Source organism: Trachurus trachurus (genome assembly GCF_905171665.1).
Source record: "Trachurus trachurus genome assembly, chromosome: 7".
Classification (NCBI taxonomy): domain Eukaryota; kingdom Metazoa; phylum Chordata; class Actinopteri; order Carangiformes; family Carangidae; genus Trachurus; species Trachurus trachurus.
The window spans coordinates 19,885,630-19,905,397 of NC_139901.1; the positions used below are offsets into that span (position 1 = coordinate 19,885,630).

General features: G+C 40.5%; 3 protein-coding genes across 4 annotated transcripts; all 3 read right to left on the reverse strand.

Annotated features, from left to right (window-relative positions):
• Positions 1-120: 120 nt before the first annotated feature.
• senp1 (SUMO specific peptidase 1) lies at positions 121-9,064 on the reverse strand. 2 transcript variants are annotated; one of them, XM_083974586.1, is made up of 18 exons: positions 8,426-9,064; positions 8,177-8,235; positions 7,902-8,071; positions 7,719-7,794; positions 7,415-7,607; positions 7,140-7,281; positions 6,931-7,049; positions 5,104-5,384; positions 4,928-4,991; positions 4,590-4,628; positions 4,397-4,481; positions 4,157-4,297; positions 3,677-3,808; positions 3,339-3,542; positions 3,169-3,248; positions 2,967-3,051; positions 1,380-1,475; positions 121-1,212 (listed from the first exon to the last, which is right to left on the reverse strand). In XM_083974586.1, exons 1-18 carry the CDS (start codon positions 8,557-8,559, stop codon positions 1,150-1,152), a joined length of 2,163 nt encoding a protein of 720 aa, XP_083830712.1. In that variant the 5' UTR covers positions 8,560-9,064; the 3' UTR covers positions 121-1,149. The 2 variants fall into 2 exon arrangements, with proteins under 2 accessions (XP_083830712.1, XP_083830711.1); XM_083974585.1 differs by having other exon boundaries at positions 7,890-8,071.
• Positions 9,065-11,879: 2,815 nt separating this feature from the next.
• On the reverse strand, positions 11,880-14,918 carry LOC310989294 (protein lifeguard 2-like; the record flags this gene model as incomplete). Its single annotated transcript, XM_083976310.1, has 12 exons — positions 11,880-12,029; positions 12,119-12,172; positions 12,285-12,380; positions 12,540-12,627; positions 12,780-12,817; positions 13,178-13,217; positions 13,318-13,368; positions 13,448-13,501; positions 13,592-13,656; positions 13,783-13,871; positions 14,028-14,118; positions 14,904-14,918. 12 exons carry the CDS (start codon positions 14,916-14,918, stop codon positions 11,880-11,882), a joined length of 831 nt encoding a protein of 276 aa, XP_083832436.1.
• Positions 14,919-15,762: 844 nt separating this feature from the next.
• mfsd5 (major facilitator superfamily domain containing 5) lies at positions 15,763-19,363 on the reverse strand. The gene is made up of 2 exons (XM_083974733.1): positions 19,236-19,363; positions 15,763-18,010 (listed from the first exon to the last, which is right to left on the reverse strand). The coding sequence occupies exon 2, from the start codon at positions 17,927-17,929 to the stop codon at positions 16,481-16,483; it is 1,449 nt and encodes a 482-aa protein (XP_083830859.1). The 5' UTR covers positions 17,930-18,010; positions 19,236-19,363; the 3' UTR covers positions 15,763-16,480.
• Positions 19,364-19,768: the final 405 nt, after the last annotated feature.

Below are 19,768 nucleotides of genomic sequence, written 5' to 3' on the forward strand. Positions count from 1 at the left end.
ACAAATTTCAAATGTCCACATTCTCTCATGTTTATCAAATTATCAAATATGGCAGTTTTATATAAAACCAAACTGATTCTGAGGTAACACAAAGAGCAGTCACAATACATGAGAATTTATTTCTAAAACAGACTTGGTTCTAGATAAAAATAGATAGGAAACAGGTAAAAAAAAAAAAAAAAAAAGTATATTACACTGTTCAAGAGGCTGTATATGTTTTAAGTATGTACAAAATTCAAAATATACTGAATATGCCCAAAATTTGCTGTTGAACTAAAGGAGACTCTGAAATACATAAAATAGACTTTGACCATAATTTACAATCTTATATCAAGAATCAAGAAGGAAATGGCAAAACCTTTTTACCCTGCTCTTTTAGGGCGTAAATAAGACTGTTATACTCGTGGCAAGGTAAGACAACATTCTGTTTTCATTAGAAATCATACTCTGAGGCAATGTCACATTTGAAGACTTTTTGTGCATTTTAATCCGATGAATTACAAAAATAATCCTGTTTTGGGTTTAAATGTTCAATATTGCAGAGAAAAAGAAAAAACAAAACTATTCTCATGCCCAAATACAAAGATTTTTGGACCGTATACCATTCAATTTTCTGTTTTGTGGGCATTCGTATTGTCAAAGTAAAGTAAATTTGCCTTTGCACATACCAAGAGTATAAACATCGTCAGTGACAGCAACTGTACTATAGCCGTCATTATAAAAACAATGCAGCATAATGTACTCATCTCCCTGTAAGACAAAAAGCATGTAAACTTTGTGTGTTTGCATCAAACAGAACATTGCAGCTCAGAGTATGGTCTGTAAGACAGTACAACGTGTAATTTCAAAAACAGTTCTGGCTGGGCAATATAAAACACGCAGTGTTTCAGCTGCTATACTGATGCACCGTGGCTGCACCAAAAAAAAAAAAACTGGAGAACAGGACTGGGAGGCAGTGCATGGGTGCTCCAGCAACATCCCATCAGCCAAGATCAGCTGAGGGCTTGATTGGCCTTAGAGGATGGAGAGTGGCAGAGCTGGTTCCTGATTTGATGCGCTGGTGTGCAAGTCTTTCCCAGCTGCTGAATGTAGCTCATAGTCTCGTGTTTGTAACAGCGAGCTGACAAGTTCACAATCCTCATCGTTACATCACAACAGCTTATGGTTCAGAATTTCCCAAACCATCCTTTTTCTGAAGTAGGGCATGTGTTTCTGTGAATAAAAGAAAAGGGATCATAATATTAATAATAATACATTTTATTTATCACATGCTTTTACAAGTGCTCAAAGTCACTTAAATATCATGCAAGACATTCTTAGGACACTGCCATAATGATGTTGCCAGATAATCTTTCTTTGTTACTGCTGTTTGTTATTACCTGTGTGAATGTGATTGGCCTGTCTTTGGTAATGTAATCCGCATATTTGCATGTGAACATTCCACAGTCGCTACCATTCATCTGCTGAGGGATCTCCTGTGAGGAAACGAGAAATAAAAATGTTAATCAGCATTTATAGTTACAAGTATTCCAGACAAACCTGCAATGCAAAATGAAATAATCTGTGACAGTTTGACAGGGCATTTGATTAATACCAATGACTAATTTATTACTTTACCATCTGCTCCAATTTTGCATTGATTTAGCTGTGCTTTCATTCTTAATGATGAATAGATTTTGAACAGTAGCACATTGTACCCTAACGACCCAGCTAACCTGTCTAACAGTGCAACAGCCATCGTCTTTCTATAAGAAACACAACAATACTCCTACACAAGATGCTGTAGTAGTTTAAGATTTATAATTATTTTGTCTGCAAATTTTCACCATTTTCTGCAAATGGTGATGAGCTGACAGACAAATGAATTTCCCTTTGGGGATTAATAAAGTAATTCATATTCGTACATCGAAACTACTGCTAGTTACCAAGAAATAATGAAGGGCTATAATGACTCCTTATAATTAAAACTAGTTCACTGGTAAGAATACTGCACTACACCATGGACCTGGACAATCAAGCAAAGATGGAGCAGCATCCCAGACTGCAACCAAAATAATCTTATGAAGTTACATATTACGCTCCCATACATGCAATACATATGTTTCGGTGTCCTGCATGCACCGTGTGGGAGTTCCCTGGCTCAGTTAGTCCGACTACCTGCACTCTCTGTGACAGGTCTGTCTCTATTACAGTCGCTCTAAAATAATCTAGGTTCGAATGACAGGCTCTTAAAGTTACCATTATCTATTCCTGTATAACATTACAACTACAGGAGCTAGTGGAGCTATGAGAACGGATACCACTGGAATCTGTGAGTAATTCAACAGGTGGGTTTAAATCCCTGCTGTGAGGTTATTCATCCATCCAGAGTGTTTGTCCTTTGTTACAGTTGTTAAACTTTGAAGATAATGTTTGGTGCTGAAGGTGGTTTCCTATCCTTAAATATTACTATTTTAGACAACATAATGGTTTTATAAATAGAATTTCAGATATGAAACAGACACTCCTCTGATTATTACCACAGTATTACAGTTTAAGTGTTAACCAAACAAATGCAAACCACATGGTCCGTGCCCAGTTTATAGGAGTGATGTCAACCTCTGGGAATAGACTTGTGACAACATTGCCTCTGCCCTCAACCCACGATAGATGGTGACACAAACATCTCCACCATGCTATGCCTGTCTCGTTCAGAATGGAAGGTCATAAATGTCCTGATTAGACAATTTGATATTGTATTGGTGCTTTAGCAACAAAAAAGTGCAACCAAATCATGTGCAACCAACTGAGAAACATGTTAGCATCAGTGCAACAGAAAAAAAGTTCAATCTTGAGCTCTGTAGAAACACTACTAGCTCCTAACACTGTAACCTGGAGCTACATTTGTTGACAAAACAGCACTGACAGGACACAAATATGAAAGCAGACTTCTTGAGGCTCTCATCCTTTGTGCGTCTTGGACTTACACTGCACTTTTTGCTGGACAGAGTCCAGCCTGAGGTATCCAGTTCTTTGCCCTTCTTGTCCTTACTTTCCTGCTGCAGGTAGTCACTGGGAAATAAAAAATGTATTATTTCCTGTACACAACAGTGACTCGCCAGAAGTTCCCCAAATATGCAAATATACATCTCATTCAATAAAGAAACAAATCTGAAAAAGAAAACTTACAACAAGATTTTGCATGCTTCAGCGTTGTTTCCTCCCAAAGAATCAAAGTACATGACGGCCTTTTTGCGGAAATCCACCACCTGGGACAAACAGATGCTTAATGAAAAAACAGTTAAATAAATCCGAAGACTGTTACTTCCAAGCACAAAATTATGAATGGTAAGACTTACAGAGAGGCACCAATGCACATCCAAGTGGACAGGAACCAAAAGGATGTCTTTAGAGAAGATGTCCATCTTTTTGGTCCAGCGGCGGACAGCGGAGTATCCACTGCTGCGCAGCTTTGGGTAGAAAAAAGTGTTGAACGTATTGGCGGATGGCATGTTGGGGTCCTTGCTGCGCTCGACCAGCAGATTCATGTAAAAGTTGATCACCTGAAAGATTAAAGGGGGAGAGTTTTAATTAACTAGACAAGCACTGTGGTCAGGTATCCATATATCATGTACATAGGACCCAAAGGTTTAAATTAGTTTATACAGATCTTGGCTTGAGGATAGTATGCACTCACTTCATCATTCAGCCAGTTGAGGTTGCTGAGGGTGTGCAGGTCTTTGCGTGTAAGGCTGAGACCAAAACCTTCGCTTAACACTTCATGAGGACTACCACCTCTTAGCACTCTGTTCACATCTGCCTCCATCTCCTAAGCAGAAACAGACAGATCACACAAAATTAGGAGTTACATATGAATTTCTTCCAAAAGATGAACTTGCAGAAACAAGAAATGGTCTATCCTTGTAGCCCTTGTTAACTTAATTCTGATCTAGATAATTTGACCAAAAGAATGGGGCTGTAGAAAAAAGCCCCATTCTTGCTAACTTCAGTGGGCCTGAAGTAATTTACAATAAACTGCACGTAAAAGCACCATTCAGGCAAGTGTTTCTATTTTTTAAAATAAAATCACACATTCAGAAATTAAATGCATGAAAAGATATTTCCTATTTGGATGGGTCCTCTGAATTTGAGTACATCAAACAAACAATATCCATACCTCTGTGAGTTCAGGGAATTCTGGTTTCTCTTCCACAGGCTTTGGTTCTTCTATCACAGGAGTCAAAGGAACTTCCTTCTCCAAAGGAACTCGAACATGGACCTCTACATCTGGGCTGCGTTGCCCCTCTTCAGACAGGCGCTAGGAACATGACACAGGTTATTAGGACAGCCAGAGGCTGAATTAAAATGCACAATTCACAAATTAACCTGAAGGAGGCTTTCAGTAAATAACAGACACCTGTCGTAGCAGCTGGGCAGTCAGGGCCTCCTGCTCTTCTATCTGTCTCCGTCTCTCTCGCGCTCGAGAGTCGTACATACTCGTTCTATAGAGGCATAAAAACAATTGTCAATGTAGCCATAATCAAATTTAATGAGTGTACAATAGACCAGTTATGTATTTATTCAATTTAAATGCATTGGCATGTACTTACAATTCTTTGATCCATAACTCAGCTTGGAAACACGGCACCCTGTAAAATCAGAGTAATATATTGTTTTACGTGTACCAATTTGATATACGAGATTGACTTAAGTCATTGTTTTTACTTTTACCTCACACTCATAATGCTTCACAGACTTAAATTGTGTGTTCATATAAAAATCTAATTCATTGCGAAGTATGAACTAAACAACATACAACATGAAAAGCATAAATGTCTCCCATTGGCATATTTTTATTACGTTTAATCATATTACAAATTACATTTTCATGAACCAGGGAAATGTAGGTCATCATATAACAAAAACTAGACTAAAAACAAATACTAACCTTGAGCTGTCTTTCTTTTTACCCTTTTTCTCATTTACGATAATTACAGAGTCACCATCATGAGCTACAAGAGACGAAGACAAGGTTAATCCAAGATGAAGAACTGAATCAAGCAAATATTCAATTCACCTGCAATACACGACTTTCATAATTCCTATATGAGGCAAGTATCCAACCTGATGATTGTGTGTCCTGAGAGGAGTTGTCCTGCAGGGCAGATGGGGAGGGAGCAGATGTGAGAGTAGCTGCTCTATTAGAGCTAAGGTCCGTGTCCAGAGACCATGCCTGGATCCCTGGCCTGCTGGAGTTCCCAACTGGGCTGGGGAGGTTGCTGGAGCCCTGGCTTGACATCCCTCTCGGGCTGGGTGGGCTGCTGGTTCCCTCTGAAGTTCCTTCTGCTGCTGACCCAGTGAGGGAAAACTGCAGCAGCCTGCGGCTGGTGGTCAGGAAGCTGGTGCTGATTAGAGCATGAGAAGGGTGAGCAGAATAAAGCACAGGCACTATCTAAGATAATTTCCATATATAATCAAAGGGTTAAGTCATACAGTATTTATTGCATGGCTATGACTTACTTTTACTAGCCATATGAATATATGAAGAGTTTGTGATGCAGTAAATATGGATTCTCTTTCCTTACATGCAACTTCCAACTAAAAACCATGGGTGCAACTACCAAAGAGTATGTACATCTGTTGATTTCACATGGAAGTAGGATCTTGATCATTTTGTCCCTCTAACACACACAGGCCCTCATTTATCAAACTGGTATAGATTCTGGTGTAAGTATCAGCGTGCGCCAGGTGTCACTTGTGGTTTACAAAAAGTGTGTACGCTGCCTTTTGGTGTAGAACCAGCGTGGTGTTGATAAATTTGGCAGCTGAAAGCGATCATAGTTTAAATGTCACACCCCGATATATTCCTGCTTTAGAGGCCTTGTCCTGCCCACTTCACGGCATGGAGACACGGAAGACGGGACTTTACTGACATTACCATGTTCAACAGTAAGAGGGTGGCTCCATTAAATATCTGGATTGGTACAAGCGTCACTGGTGGATGGAGGCTGCAGACGCACGTATCACAGATGACGTTAGGAAACCAAGTAATCTCATGAAATGCTCCTGCAGTTTACTAAACATAAGTGTTTGAGATCAGAGCCTAATTACTGCCGTGAACGCAACTTTATAACCGTCAGCACTGATGGCATGGTTCCACTGATGGAGGGATGTGAAACACTGGGCCCAATCCCTGATCCCCCGCTGACAGGTCCCGGTGACAAAAAAAACTCCTCCACTGTGGAGGTGACCTGCACCTGGGCAGGTGTCACACCGGAACGGCTCGTCTCCCTGCTCAATCGGGGCTCTGGTGTCCAACAGAGAAAGAGACTGAGCAGCTGTTTATCAGTGAGATCGTGGACGTTTCTATCTGTGATCTAACAATACTGTAACAGGTCTGTCATTGACCGTTTCTGTTTACACAGCTGATTAATGAGCATCTGTCATATTCACCTCAGTTGCTCAAAATAAAAGTTGAGTTAAGTTTTCAACACGGACATGAATATGTGGTTGTACCATCTTTATTTATTTCACTAATAAAAACAACAACAACGTGAGGTCCACATCGCTGCATTAGTATGGTTTAATAATCATTCTGACACAGCAGCACTCAAAATCTGCGTACACGTGGTCAGAGCTGGCATGAGATTTTTGCGTACCTTACGCTCACGTTCAGATTGATAAATGCCGATCCTTGCGATTTGGCGTACACAAATTTTTTCTGTGTACGCACATTTGATACATGAGGGCCACAGAGTGCACAACCAACACAAAAAGTGGATAAATCACTAGTGCTGAGCTTATGCGCTTTTGGAGCCACCCACTGGCCTGTAAGTGAATTCTGAAAGTACTTTTCCTACTGTAACCACCTTCTCTGCGTCTCTTTACATGTTTCATTGACAGGTAAAATCATGGCATTGTAAAATATCCTGCATTAGAATTACTACTTACAAATCTCTGTGTGACCTCACGATGCTGTGTGAGCTGCCATTGTGAAGGAAAGACGACTGACCACCAGAGACCATGGTCAGAAGCTGCTTGTAGATCTCCTTCTCCTCCTCACGAACGGACTGGAGAAACAGAAAGAAAAGTACATATAAACAAATGTAACAAACAAATTCAAAGGAATTGTATGGTGCCTTTTCGTGCCGATGTCCGACCTCCTGTGCTGTGCAGCGGGGTCTGCTCATATGTATACGGCCGGATGAAGTGCTGTGTGTTGGGCTTTGCACCACTTTGATGGGAAAGGTCTTCTCATACATGCTGGTACAGCCACTTGTGGTGCCCACTCCACTGAAGAAACTGCAGAAACAAAATGACAGTTTGGGAAACAAATATCATCAACTAACTGACCTCACCCAGTGTCACAAAAAACAAAAACAACCACTCAAGCGGAAAAAATGTTGAAAGGCAAAAAACAAGATGTGAGGAATACCTTGTTGAACCATGTGGTCGGAGGTTCAGGGGTCTGCCCAGTCGTGGAGTGGAGTGCTGTATAGAGTTGACAGATGGTGGCAAGATGACTGAATGCCCATTTGTTTTTGGCACCTCACGATGTGTGGGGCTCATGCACACCTGTCTTCTGCAGACTTTTGGTCCCACAGTGGACTTCTCATTACGCAACCACTCTAGAGTTGGAGGGAAAACACAGTAATTAAATCTCTCCAAGATGAGATGAGAGACAGCACAAATCCTATCAACCTTGATGAAAATGCTAATACAATGCTGTAAGTTTTTACCTGTTTTAGATGTTTTCCACTCCAAGGTTGTTGCAGGAGCAGCAAACATCTCATCCAAAGAGTTCCTTTCAGCAAGCTTTATCCAAACAAAGAGACATATTTAATTTTTTTTTTCTTAAAGAAGAAGTTTTTGACATACTTAAAGTCATGCCCCTAAAATTCAATACTTACTGGCCTGCCTACCCAGGCTGCTGCAGATGTTGAAGGCTGTGGCTCTCCAGGTGGAGGTCCAGAGGAGGCAGGCAGCATATTTTTCAATTTAGGGCTTACACTATTCTTCATCCACGAAGCCACACTGGAGCTATGAGTCTTAACTCCTTCAGCTGCAGTCTTGACTGAGTCAATAAGCTCACCTAGACACATTTGAATCAGATACACACAATTGTAAGTAGCAAAACAGATTTAGCTGTGACCTCATAGATATAAGCAAGGCATTAGGGTAAGTAATTTGCAGTTACCCATTCGTGACTTCTTTATCACTAAGCCATCTTGGTCGATGTTATCTCCATCTTCCAAACTTGAAGTAAAACGGTGAACGAAAAGACGAAAGTTAATAAAACGTTACATTAATTCAGACAGACGGATTATTGTTTTCTTTGCATTACAAAAACTGTTAAAACGCGGGCCCAATATGGTTTAACGGGACCGTGTGTCTTTTTAAACTCAGTGTCATTACACATGGGAAACATTGTTGTTACAGCTCATACCATTCAATTGGTCTTTTCCTCCTCATCTGATCGTCTCCTGGTGCTCGGTGAACATCTGAGTGCTCCGGAGCTGGCACACCGTTGCGAAGATTGGCAAAACTCGTTTCTATCCATTCGTAGATTTTATTCAACATGGCTCAAAAGTTTTTTGTTTTTGTTTTTTTACAAATAGCGCCTCTGGTTGGGAGATAACAGTTAAATCGCCGCCGCTGCTTTTCAGTCTACCTGCCAATGTAGTGAAACCAAAACTAAGCTGATACGCTTCATTCGACTGAGGCCGGCTAGCTGAAGCAGTTTGAAAGGCTGACGCTCTTCACAAATAACATTTTACTTTCCTCCGACATTAGCTAACCGCTAGCTAGTTAGCTGAGAAATCGCCAGTTGACTAAGCTAGCACGCTATGCTAACTCCCCCCTGCTAGCCGCCGTTGTTAGCTACACAGCTAATTTATGGAAGTGTGTTTAAATACCAACGGGAATGCGATAAGTCGCAACCGACACGCTTGGAAAAACGGCTATCATTCTTGGCTCACGTCCTAACTCATTCATGTATCCTTAACGTGACTTTAAATTGCGTATAAACTCGTTGAAGAATAACATCTCCCGCTTCTTCCTCATTCAAAACCACAACATGGCTGAACACAACGCGCTACCATCGCACGCTGTGATTGGATGACTGTGCGCTGCTAGTCCGAGTGCGCTACAGAGTAACTGGTCGCCTGCAGATTGGGAGGAGAGCGTTTCATGTCACGTCACACCCGCCGGCACTGACTGACTGAGGAGCACAGGTTCATTTATTAATTTATTTTTGATGATACATAATATTGGAGCACTTGTCTGCTGTTCTATGTACAGTTGTTTGTATGTACAACCTTTTTCAATAAAGTTCATTGAAAAAAAAAAGAGGAGCACAGGTTCAATTTTTCCCTGAAGCCTCTGACTGACCCTCTTTTTGTTGTTGCTTTGTTTGCTGTTTTATTCTCTATGTATTTTATTTTATTCTTTGTCCCTTTTGTACCCATATTTGACTTATTTATTTACCTTTTCTTTAAACTATATTTTTGTAATCTAGTATTGTAGGCCTACAATCAGTGAAGTGCAGTCAGGTGAGGCAGGTTAGGCAGTGCCTCACCTAGGCTGTCAGGAAAAATTTAATTATTCAGTCAATCCAAGGTTTAATCTTTTTTTTTCTTTCAGATAACTTTACCACAGGTTTAAATGTCAACATTTGGGGATTTTCATCCTACTCTGTTCTAGGTTACTGCCTACAATGCATTGACTATTTGTGTTTGTTGTTGTTGTTTTATATGCTGTTCTACATCAATGTATACCTTGTTGGTTCTGTAGGTTATACTTGCCCAATAAAAAGAGAGAGAGAGAGACAGAGGAGCACAGTTTCATTACTATCACATGCACGCAATCACTTTCCCTGTGTGCCCGACGCAGTTACTGTATATACAAACATTTTATTGATGTAGCCTACATGCACATGCCAAACACACGCAGTTAGTCGAAGTGACCTATGCTGTCTGTCAGAGTTCTTTCTCATTCATAATTAGGCATGACATCATCAAGGAGGTTTAGTCTTTTGCCTGTGTCTGTAGCTTCCTAATTTAATTGATAACAATTCAAAACAAGAAGAGAACGTGGTGGACCATCCTGCATACAATACGAGTTCAAATCTAGTGTAAGAGTCGAATTAAAACTTTGGAGTCATAGGCCAAAGTAGCCTAGATTGGAGGAGGACTGTGGGTCAGTTCTCACAGTCACTTGTGCAACAATAAACCAGATTAAATGAATATATTATTATTGCTGTTGTTTATTATATGTGCACAAATCAAGAGACCTGAAAGTAATTATATATATGTGAGAAAACAAATGTGTTGAGTGCTATAGGGTGTGGAAGGTCATTTCTACCTCTGGTGCTGGATAGGACAGAAGGTGGCTCAGCTCAGGCATGCTTTTAATTGCTGAATAGCCATGCTTAATTAAAGTCTTTTTATTTTTTTTATCCTCATGGGTGCCTCAGTTTTTGTAATCACCTCCAATAATTATATACAGGCTATTTTAACAATCTTCCTTCATTCATTTCCTACACTGAGTTTCACATCAATAGGGGCTAAAACAGACTTAATACTGAGTGAATGTAGACATATTAAGATATAATCAAAACAAACCAGTGAGCACACTCGTACACATTCACCCTTTAATAAATGAATACAGTGACATTAAAACTACAGTGAAATGTTCTTAGAATAATATTATACTGGAACAATGTCATCAAATAAAGGTATACCAAGGCCACTTAAGAAGACTAATAAATTAATTTCAAGCTAAACTCACCATTTCTTGCTTTCTAAAATATAGGTATCACTCTGTCATAAAAAAATAAACTTCAAATCTCATGAAATATAGCATTCAAGCCCCTCCACAAACGTAGGCCTTATCAAAAGTTAGAGTAAATTCATGCCTGTTTGGCACCATCATGTTAATATTTAATTATTATGTCACCACTTCAAACAAGCTGTATAAGCTTAAATATTATTAGGACCAAAGACTACAATGCCAGCAATCAAGGGTTTCTCAATTTCAGCATTATCCATGAAGGATGACTACACAATCAGCAATTAAAAGAATTCAGGTTCAAACACACAAATTAGATAAATGACATTATAAATAAACATTGTGACGATGATAATAGTTGAATGCAGCAAAAAAAAAAAAATCAACATATAGACCTCACAGTATATAACATGTAACAAATCAAGGCAGAGATCAATAGCAACATCCCGAATCCAGTAAATAACATTTTCAGATTGTCATTGAAAAGCCAGAAAAACAAGTCACAAACTGTTAAAAACAGAAACTAATTTTTTTTTTTTAATTTTTAAAAGAAAAAAGTTATTTATGTGCTTTGTGTGACTTAATCAACACCCACAGCAATAGTCCAGACATGTGATGACCGTACTTGGCATAGTTAGGATTTTTTAAGAGTCATGCATAATGTACTGTTGACCAAATACCTCCAAACAAGCACAGACATATTGTTTGCAGGAGATTTGCGATGCCAATGCAAGAATGGATATATGACACCCATACAGCTTCATATGAACACTCACAGAATGTTTTTTTGTATCTACTTTAAATGGATCAACACCACAGACCACTGGTCACTGGTAAAGCAAGTAAGCTAATCCCATGTGGTAAGGGTTCCCAAACATGCAACATCAGAGGGAAAGGTTGTAGACATCTTGGATGTGAATATTGATATGTCTATGTCTAGCTGTACAAGGGATTCACAAAGTATTTGTGACCATGTCAGTATCAGGCAAAAGAAAAAATAAAGCTGTTACAAGAGGAAGTATTGTCACTACAATCACCAAAAATTCACAATGTCTGCCTATATTTCCATAGGTGAATCCTTTGTCTGTAGGTCAGAAGGGTGGAGTCATGGTTTAGTCTCGCTTTGTTCCAAAGATTTGGAGGAAGAAAGAGAAGATGTAGATGATATCAAGGTAGATGTTGAGGGTGGCAAAGACATATTCCTCTGGACTCATGGTGTACCGCTTGTTCCCCATGAGGAGTTGGGTGTCAAATGCCAAAAACTGCAACAGAAAATACAAACAAACTTTTTGGATGTGTCTGATTCTTGTCTACAATAGACTTATGTGACTGAAATGTTCTGTAGTCTTACCATGGTAAACAGTATAGCTCCCAAGGCAGCGTAAGTGGCATCCAACCATGGTACCTAAATGGAAATGATAATTTACTTAGATGATTCCAGCATGTACTGTATGTCATACAAAAGAACTTGGAGCTCACATTCATATTAAATGTATCTATATCCTGGTTGTACTTACATATTGAAAGGGAAGGACGAGGGCCAGCACCAGTCCAGAGATGAACATGACCATGCAGAAGACAAAGAGCACACCTTGGTATGATGTAACGTCAAACTGGAGGTAGAAAGCACATGAGATCAAAGCTAAGTATGTTTATCCAACAGTATGAAAAGCTGATAGACACAAATGACTCTCTAACTTCACTCTGAATCAAGCATGTTTATCAGATAAAACATAAATACAGGAGGATAATTCTTTCTTTTCTTTTCTCACCTTAGTTTGGAAGCTGAAGATTGTGACCAGGAGGCAAACAGTTGCTGTGATGCCCAGACACATCACCACTGACTTGGTATTATAGAAACTATTAAAACAAGAAATATACAGAACTTGTTATGCATGTTTCAAATTATTCATGCTGTGAAATTAAAAATACATCAGTGACTACACATGCAGTAAAACCACCACAAGATACAATACAGGGCACAAAAATCAGTGAGGAAACATAAAGCATACCTGGACAGCATCCCTGTCATGTAGGAGAGGGACAGGGTCTGTAACAGAAGATATGATTGTCATATAAAATTTTGTTAGTTATTCAAATCTCACTCCACTTGAGGAGAGTCATGGATTGACAGCATTCATTTTTCACATTATCAGATTGTTAGATCGTGAGATCACTTTGACTGTTTTACAATCTTTTCTGGGGTGAAACTCATGCATAAACAAATACTGTTGATGTATGATTGTATTTCTTAATACCAGGGCTACACAATATGCAAAACATCATGTTGCCATTATTTTGGCAGGTATCATGAGTGCAATGTGAGTCACAGTTTTTCATAGTTAAATAGCACTGACAAATAGTAGAAAGAAAGATTTCTGATGGGGCATGCATGTTGCTTTGTACATACAAAGATGGCAAGCAGAATCAGATTCCATGGAAACTGCCTCCTGCAGGAGTAAGGAAGGACAATGTAACTGATCTAGTAAAAAAAAAAGTAGGCTATTCATTGATTTTTGATGATGTATAGTCTGAGAACTTTTGACTTACCTTGGTGCAGAGCAGCAAGACAGGGTCAGATAGGTAACGAAGAACACAGCGCTGTTAAACAATAGGGATACTGTTAGATATGTTATGTATTACTGGCTTGAGACTGTTCAAAATTAAACTTGTTACTTACTAAGAGGCCCAGTACCATCCAGGGTTGGCTTGAATGTAATCCTTCACAGGGTCACTAGAAGTAGGATAATCTTAGGTAAGCACACTACCCAGTGAAGTTGATCAGAATTGCTTGCTCATTGAGAGATAAGTGTGAAAGACTGACCAGAATGTGAAAAGTGCCACAATAGCCAGAGTGACCAAAAGCTGGATCATCAAGATGGCGTACACCTAAGGACGTTGGAGAGAAGAAAGATTAAAGTTTAACAATGTTCAACTCGGGTAAATTATCTGTGACACTCAGCATTCACAACAGAGATAATATTGTAATCAATGTGATGATGAGGCTTTTGACACCTTACGAATGAAGACCCTCCGGATGTTGCGATCATCCCAGGTAAACTCCGTGAGCATCTCGACATCACTATAGCAAGGGGCACTGGTGCCTGGAGGATACATTTATTTCCATTAATTCAAGACCTTTTTCATTGCCAAAATTCACATTGTGTTTTTCACCATCACAAAAACATGATAAACACTGTTAAATCTATTTGTTGAAAATCAAGACATAGACAAGCAGCCTACTTAAGGTTTTGTTATACCTGCAGTGGCTTCCTCATAGCTGGGAGGAGCTGGTGCCACTAAGGCCTCTCCACTTGAGGACCCATTGGTGGTCTTGTTTGCAACTGAAAGCTGAAAGATGAATGTCATCCTCTAGTTTAAAGTAGTGAAACTGTTGATAATCCTGCAGAGTAAAGTTTTCTTGGTGTCTAGCCTATATGTAGACTACTGTGGGGTGAACAGGGGCCCAAAAACAGATGTTTGCCCCAGGGCCACTTAGGAGTTTGATTCGGCCATGGTTAGAGAGCACTGGTTACAATTAACGGACTGTCCTTTGAAATAATTAACATTAATTGTTGTATCCTCAAAAGAAAAAAGAAAAAAAGGACCAGGCCACAGTAATCTAAGTAGCACCTCTTTTTTTCTTTTTTCTTTTTTTACCATAGCTACAGACAGAAACTTGTTGTCATGGTGACGCACCGTGGTAAAACAACCGGTGACGCATTTCAATCACCTCATCTCTGGTAACACTGAACACTTTAGCATCACGGGCTACATCACAAAACTATCAAATTAACATAAATGACTAAATATATCAGAGGATTTAGCTGTAAATACTGTGCTGCAGGACAGTGAAGCTCTTAGTGCACGATTCAAGTAGACTGCTACTCTCTTATTGTTATAATATCATTAAAATTGCTATTTTGGTAGCCTATTTAAAGCTGAATTGCAAAAACATCTGACAACAGTGAACAGTGAGACTAGAGGATGAAGTAGAGGCACGCATATCAACTGACTGTTACGTAATTATCTAGGCCACACTAAAAACATCTCAAATGTAGCCTACCGCTGTTCTATCTCTTCGTGATAAACATTTGATAATAATGGAGATATTATTGACAGGATTAAGCTCATACCTTGCCCTGTGTCATGGTGCCAACCTGTCTTCCTGCAGTAGGCTAGAGGCTGTCCTGATATGGATGCCAATGGGGCTCTGGTGTCTCCTTTCCTGATATTGTAGTTCTTCTTGCAGAGAGTGTCACTGAGGATTGACAGCTGTAAGAAAGGGCCTCTGATAGTGCGCTCCTTTTTGCCCCGACTGAACACCGTGTGACGATGTTGTGATGTAATCCCAAAACAACGCAGTTCAGACTCGTGCAGATACCCCTCCCTCACCCACAGAGGGATGTTCTAGCAGCATCCAGGTGAAGCCGCACCATAGAGAAAAGCTGGGACTGTACCACAGCAACGGTAAAAATGGGGAGGATGGCTGCCATGATGTCCGATGAGGAGAGAAGTCCAGAAATATCTGGAATTAGGGTCTGCAGTGAAACATATTTAAGGGGTAGCCTATACTGCAGGCAACATTGTTAATTTTCTACATTTCAAACAAGGACTTCTGGTTAGTTAAAATGTTTTCTGTAAATTTGAACAGTGACCTTGCATTCAATTAACCCGATTCAGAAGTGACATTTTCTTTCCAGAAAAGTTGAGTACTCTACATGTTAACTTTCACATTAATTACACTGTAGCTACTGTGAGATACAATGGGTTTTCTTTATGTTAAACTCGATAACACCACTAGATGTGGTTAATAATATTATTAATAATAATAATAATAATAATAATAATAATAATAATAATAATAATAATAATAATAATAAAAGAAAACAGATGTTGTGAGACAGAATACATATCATAAAACATTAGTATATCTCAAAATAGAAATTACAGCAAAAATAAGTTTTTATTAAGTGTGATATGAGTTATTTTATTTAAAAGTGCAAATAACAGACATGTTAAGACACTACAAAGAAAATATCCAGTAGATGGTGCTGAAAAAGTATTCAAAGTAAAACGGACTTACTGCAGATTGCTCTTTTCAATAAAAACAAACCACCAACATAAAAGAAATCAAGTACTGTGTCAGAGGTACTGCATGAACTGACATTCAGATACCAATCTACTTACTAGCTATGGCCTTTTTTTGGATATTTCTTCAACTCTCTGTAAATTAATGTATTTTCCTGTGTGTTGTTAAGCATTTGAAAGACAAGTCAAAATTTCAATACCCCTGGGGCCACTGACAGGTGAGATTAATGATATCCTGTCAAAAATCCCATCTCCCTCAAGGTACACACACTGAGGCAAGAACATTTTATCTGGAACAATTAATGGAATGATTCATGGGTTTTGGACATGGCTGACTAAGTTTTCAGCAATTTGCATGACAAATGAAGGTAGACATGACCATGTTCCCAGAGCATCCTCTACACAGACAGAATTAATAAGTCTCTCCCAAAAGAAGTAACAAGGTAAACATATAAAAATGGATGTTTATTAAATCTTCATCTCCCAAAACAGCCCCTAGGGGCTTCAATTTCTTTACTGATGCATTTGGCAAAATTCTGGTCAAACACACAAGCTTTCTGTTTTCAGACACACAAATACATTTTGAATCAGTAAAGCATGAATGGATATGTTGCCCATCCCCTCAGTACATCTCCCCCTCCCCTCTGGTTCCCTCCAGTCTCAGGTCTGTGTCGTTTCTCCCCAGAGTGAACAAACTAACAACAGCCATCAAAGCTGCCAGCATCATAATGGCACAGCCTCCAAACATGTGTCGGGTACCACTGCCCCCCTCCCCTCCACCTGTTCCTGATACCTCCCCATGGAGGGCCAGCAGCCCTAGGCAGGCCAGCAGGTGCAGAGGCAGTCGGAACCAGGCCAATACACCAGCCCGCTTCTCCTCTGGGATAACCCTGCCCTGGAGAAAGCTGACTGCAGGAAAGTAAAGGCCACAGGCGAGCTCCAGCAGCAGGAAGGCCAGAAATGATTCATGAGGTCTAGGTTGGCCTGGGGCAGTGGAAAAGGTCAGCATGAAGAAAGAGAAGAAAGCCATCAGCACAGCCAGGCAGACCACATGGCCAGGCTGTAGATGGTAGCGAGTAGAGGTGGCAAGGCGGTACAGCAAGGAGCCAGCCATGCTGGCAGCCATCAGGCAAGAGAACACTATTCCTAAAGGGGGCCCATGAGGGTCCAGTACCGGGGTCCACAGGAAGACAAAAATGTAGAGTACACTTTCAAATATAGCCTGCACTCCACCCAAGAGCATGACTCTTCTGTCTGAAAGCAGGCAGCGCAGCCCCTCGTGGCAGCTGCGTGAGAACCTGGCCTTCGCAGACAAACGGGTCACACCTCCATTTGGATTGCCAAGAAGAAGTGTCTGTTTGTCCACCTCAGTTGCTCCTTCAGCCTCTTCCTTGCCCCAGTCTGTTAGCACCACCCAACCACAGCACACCAGGCAGGGCACAGCCAGGAGAAAGGGAGCCACTGGCCCTAGGTGGAGCCATTCTGCCAGCAAGTTAGCCACTAGCCCTGCTCCAACAGCGAGGCCATGGTTCCAGGTAGCAGCTTTGGTGAAGGTGCTGGGGATCCACTCCTTGGGAAAATCATGGACGTCTACATGTCGATACACATACCAGGCTTCAAATGAGGTGGTGAGCAGGGATGTGGACAACCCCCCCAGGACACGGCCCACAATCAAAACAAAATAGTCCCTGGACAGCTTTGTGAGACAACAAGCAGAGTAGGAGAGGCAGAAGAGAAGGCATGTGTGTCTGCGGCCCAAGGCTTGAGCTAGCCAGCTTGAAAATGGAGCAAACAAAACACAGGAAGCCAGGCCACACACATATAAGATGGCTATTTGGGATTCCAGGAAGCTGTAGTGGCGATAAAGTTTGTAGAGGTAAGGGCCCTGGAGCCAGTCTGCCCACAAAGCCAAAAGGTATGCCCGGAGGAATACGCTCTGGAAGCGACGGAAGGCTGGGTTGGCTACAGCGGTGGGGGTAGACTGAGGTGGGGTGAGACGGCGTGCTGTGATCTCGAGGCCAACACACAGGGCAAGCAGGAAAATTATGGCAAGATATGCTGTCACCAACATGGTGTGATGAACGGCACCCACTTGAAGTCAAACTTGAGATCTTGGGGCGTTTTCAACTCTTTTCTTTCTGTTTCTCAGCACCTGTGGAGACACAAAGTAAAGAAGTAGGCAGGAAACCAATGAACCAATGCTGAAATTAGTTTCTAATTTAGCAATTAAGGGCAAAATTACAGGAAAGAGTTTTTTAGACATGCCAGTTAAAACTTAAACCTAATTTGTGAAAGACAAGTAAATTGTGTTTTCCTCAATCCAGAGTCCATCTCACCAGGTCTAGATCAATCACCATTATTCCCAGAGTTTTCAAATAAGGATTAGATTAAATAAGAGAAATTAAAGATGTTTTTGACCAGTTGTTATTGGTCAAGAAGAGCTAGTCTGTTGTAGTCTCTGGATAGGAGAAATCCCTGAAAGATATTTCCCTTCGTAATGGTTTTTCAGTCACAGGTTACACAAATTCAACACAATGTTATGCAGTCTTAATGGCATTGTAACTAACTATACCTTATTATTTACAAAAAAAATATTTTAATATATGCCTTAGTTAGACAATTGCTATGTTTTTTTTCTTCTTCACAATAGAGGAAAATAGAGGCTAATGATCGACCCTTGTCCTGTATAGCGTATTGTATTGCCACCAGATCTTGTATACAGTATACAAGATTTGGTGGCAATACAATACGCTACAATACAGTGCAAGATCTATCTGATACACAACAGATGTAATAATTAGTGTGATCAATAAAAAAAAAAGTCCAGGTGCGCAGTTTGTCCTTTCAAAAAGGGAAAACTCTCCCACCTGAGAGAATCTGCGTGGTGGCAGCTGAGAGGACTCACGACACTTTCGCTACACTTTTTTCAGCCAGAAAGGTCAGAAGTCAAAGTATGGTCGCTGCTGAGCACCACTTGGTCTGGGGGCTGGTTGGGAAAACTTAACTTTCCCCTCAACCTCGGCAAACTCGATGACAGAAGCAAAGCATTGCTGCAGCAGTGGCAGTGAAATCGCTTCACAAGTCGTTGAAAGTCAGGTCAGCATGAGAGTCGGTTGTTTGTCTTGTTATTTTTTTCCCGCAAATGCACATGAAAAGCTCGGCTTTTAGAAAACTGGTTACTCAACAAAACGGCACTGGCCAGTGTCAATTTAACCTGCAATAATACAGCCTATTTAACACTGATTAGTCGCTGATATTGCTATTTAGCCATCGCTAGCTTAAGAGCTAACTTAACCTACTAGTAAAAATAAACCCGTTATAGTTTCATGCTGCTCTACTAAGTGTTTTCCTGTATAATGCTCTGAGATGTGACTTACCGTGTTGCGTGACAGCGGTCCCATAGTAGTGACACGACGCGGAAAGTGACAACATTAAAACATTAAACTTAAGTTGCTAGGTGATAGTGGAGGATAAAGCTACGGAAGTATTGCCTTTAGTAAACACACCGCCCACTTCCGGCATCCGGCATGTTCCTTTATTTCACCACAGGGTGGCAGAGTCCTACTTTGATATTTCTTACACCGTGGCAGCAGAAAGTTGAATGTCTACAGAGTCCGCCTTTCTTGCCTTTCTTTGCCAGCAGTTTGTCAACGTTATATGAGGTAAGTAGCTGTGCTGTGTAGTTTTCCCCCGTGTTTTCTCATGAAATTTACTCACAGGTCCGAGAAGCTGTGTACGACCTAAATGAATGGCAATGAAGTAGGTAGATTTTTACCTGTGTCTGGCTTTTATGCTGTAGAGTGGTTCTCAAACTTTTTTAGATCAAGGGCCCCTAATTAGACCACGGACCCCCCACTGGACAAAATGTTGAAACAAACACCAGAAATACACAAATAGGAGACTGAATAAC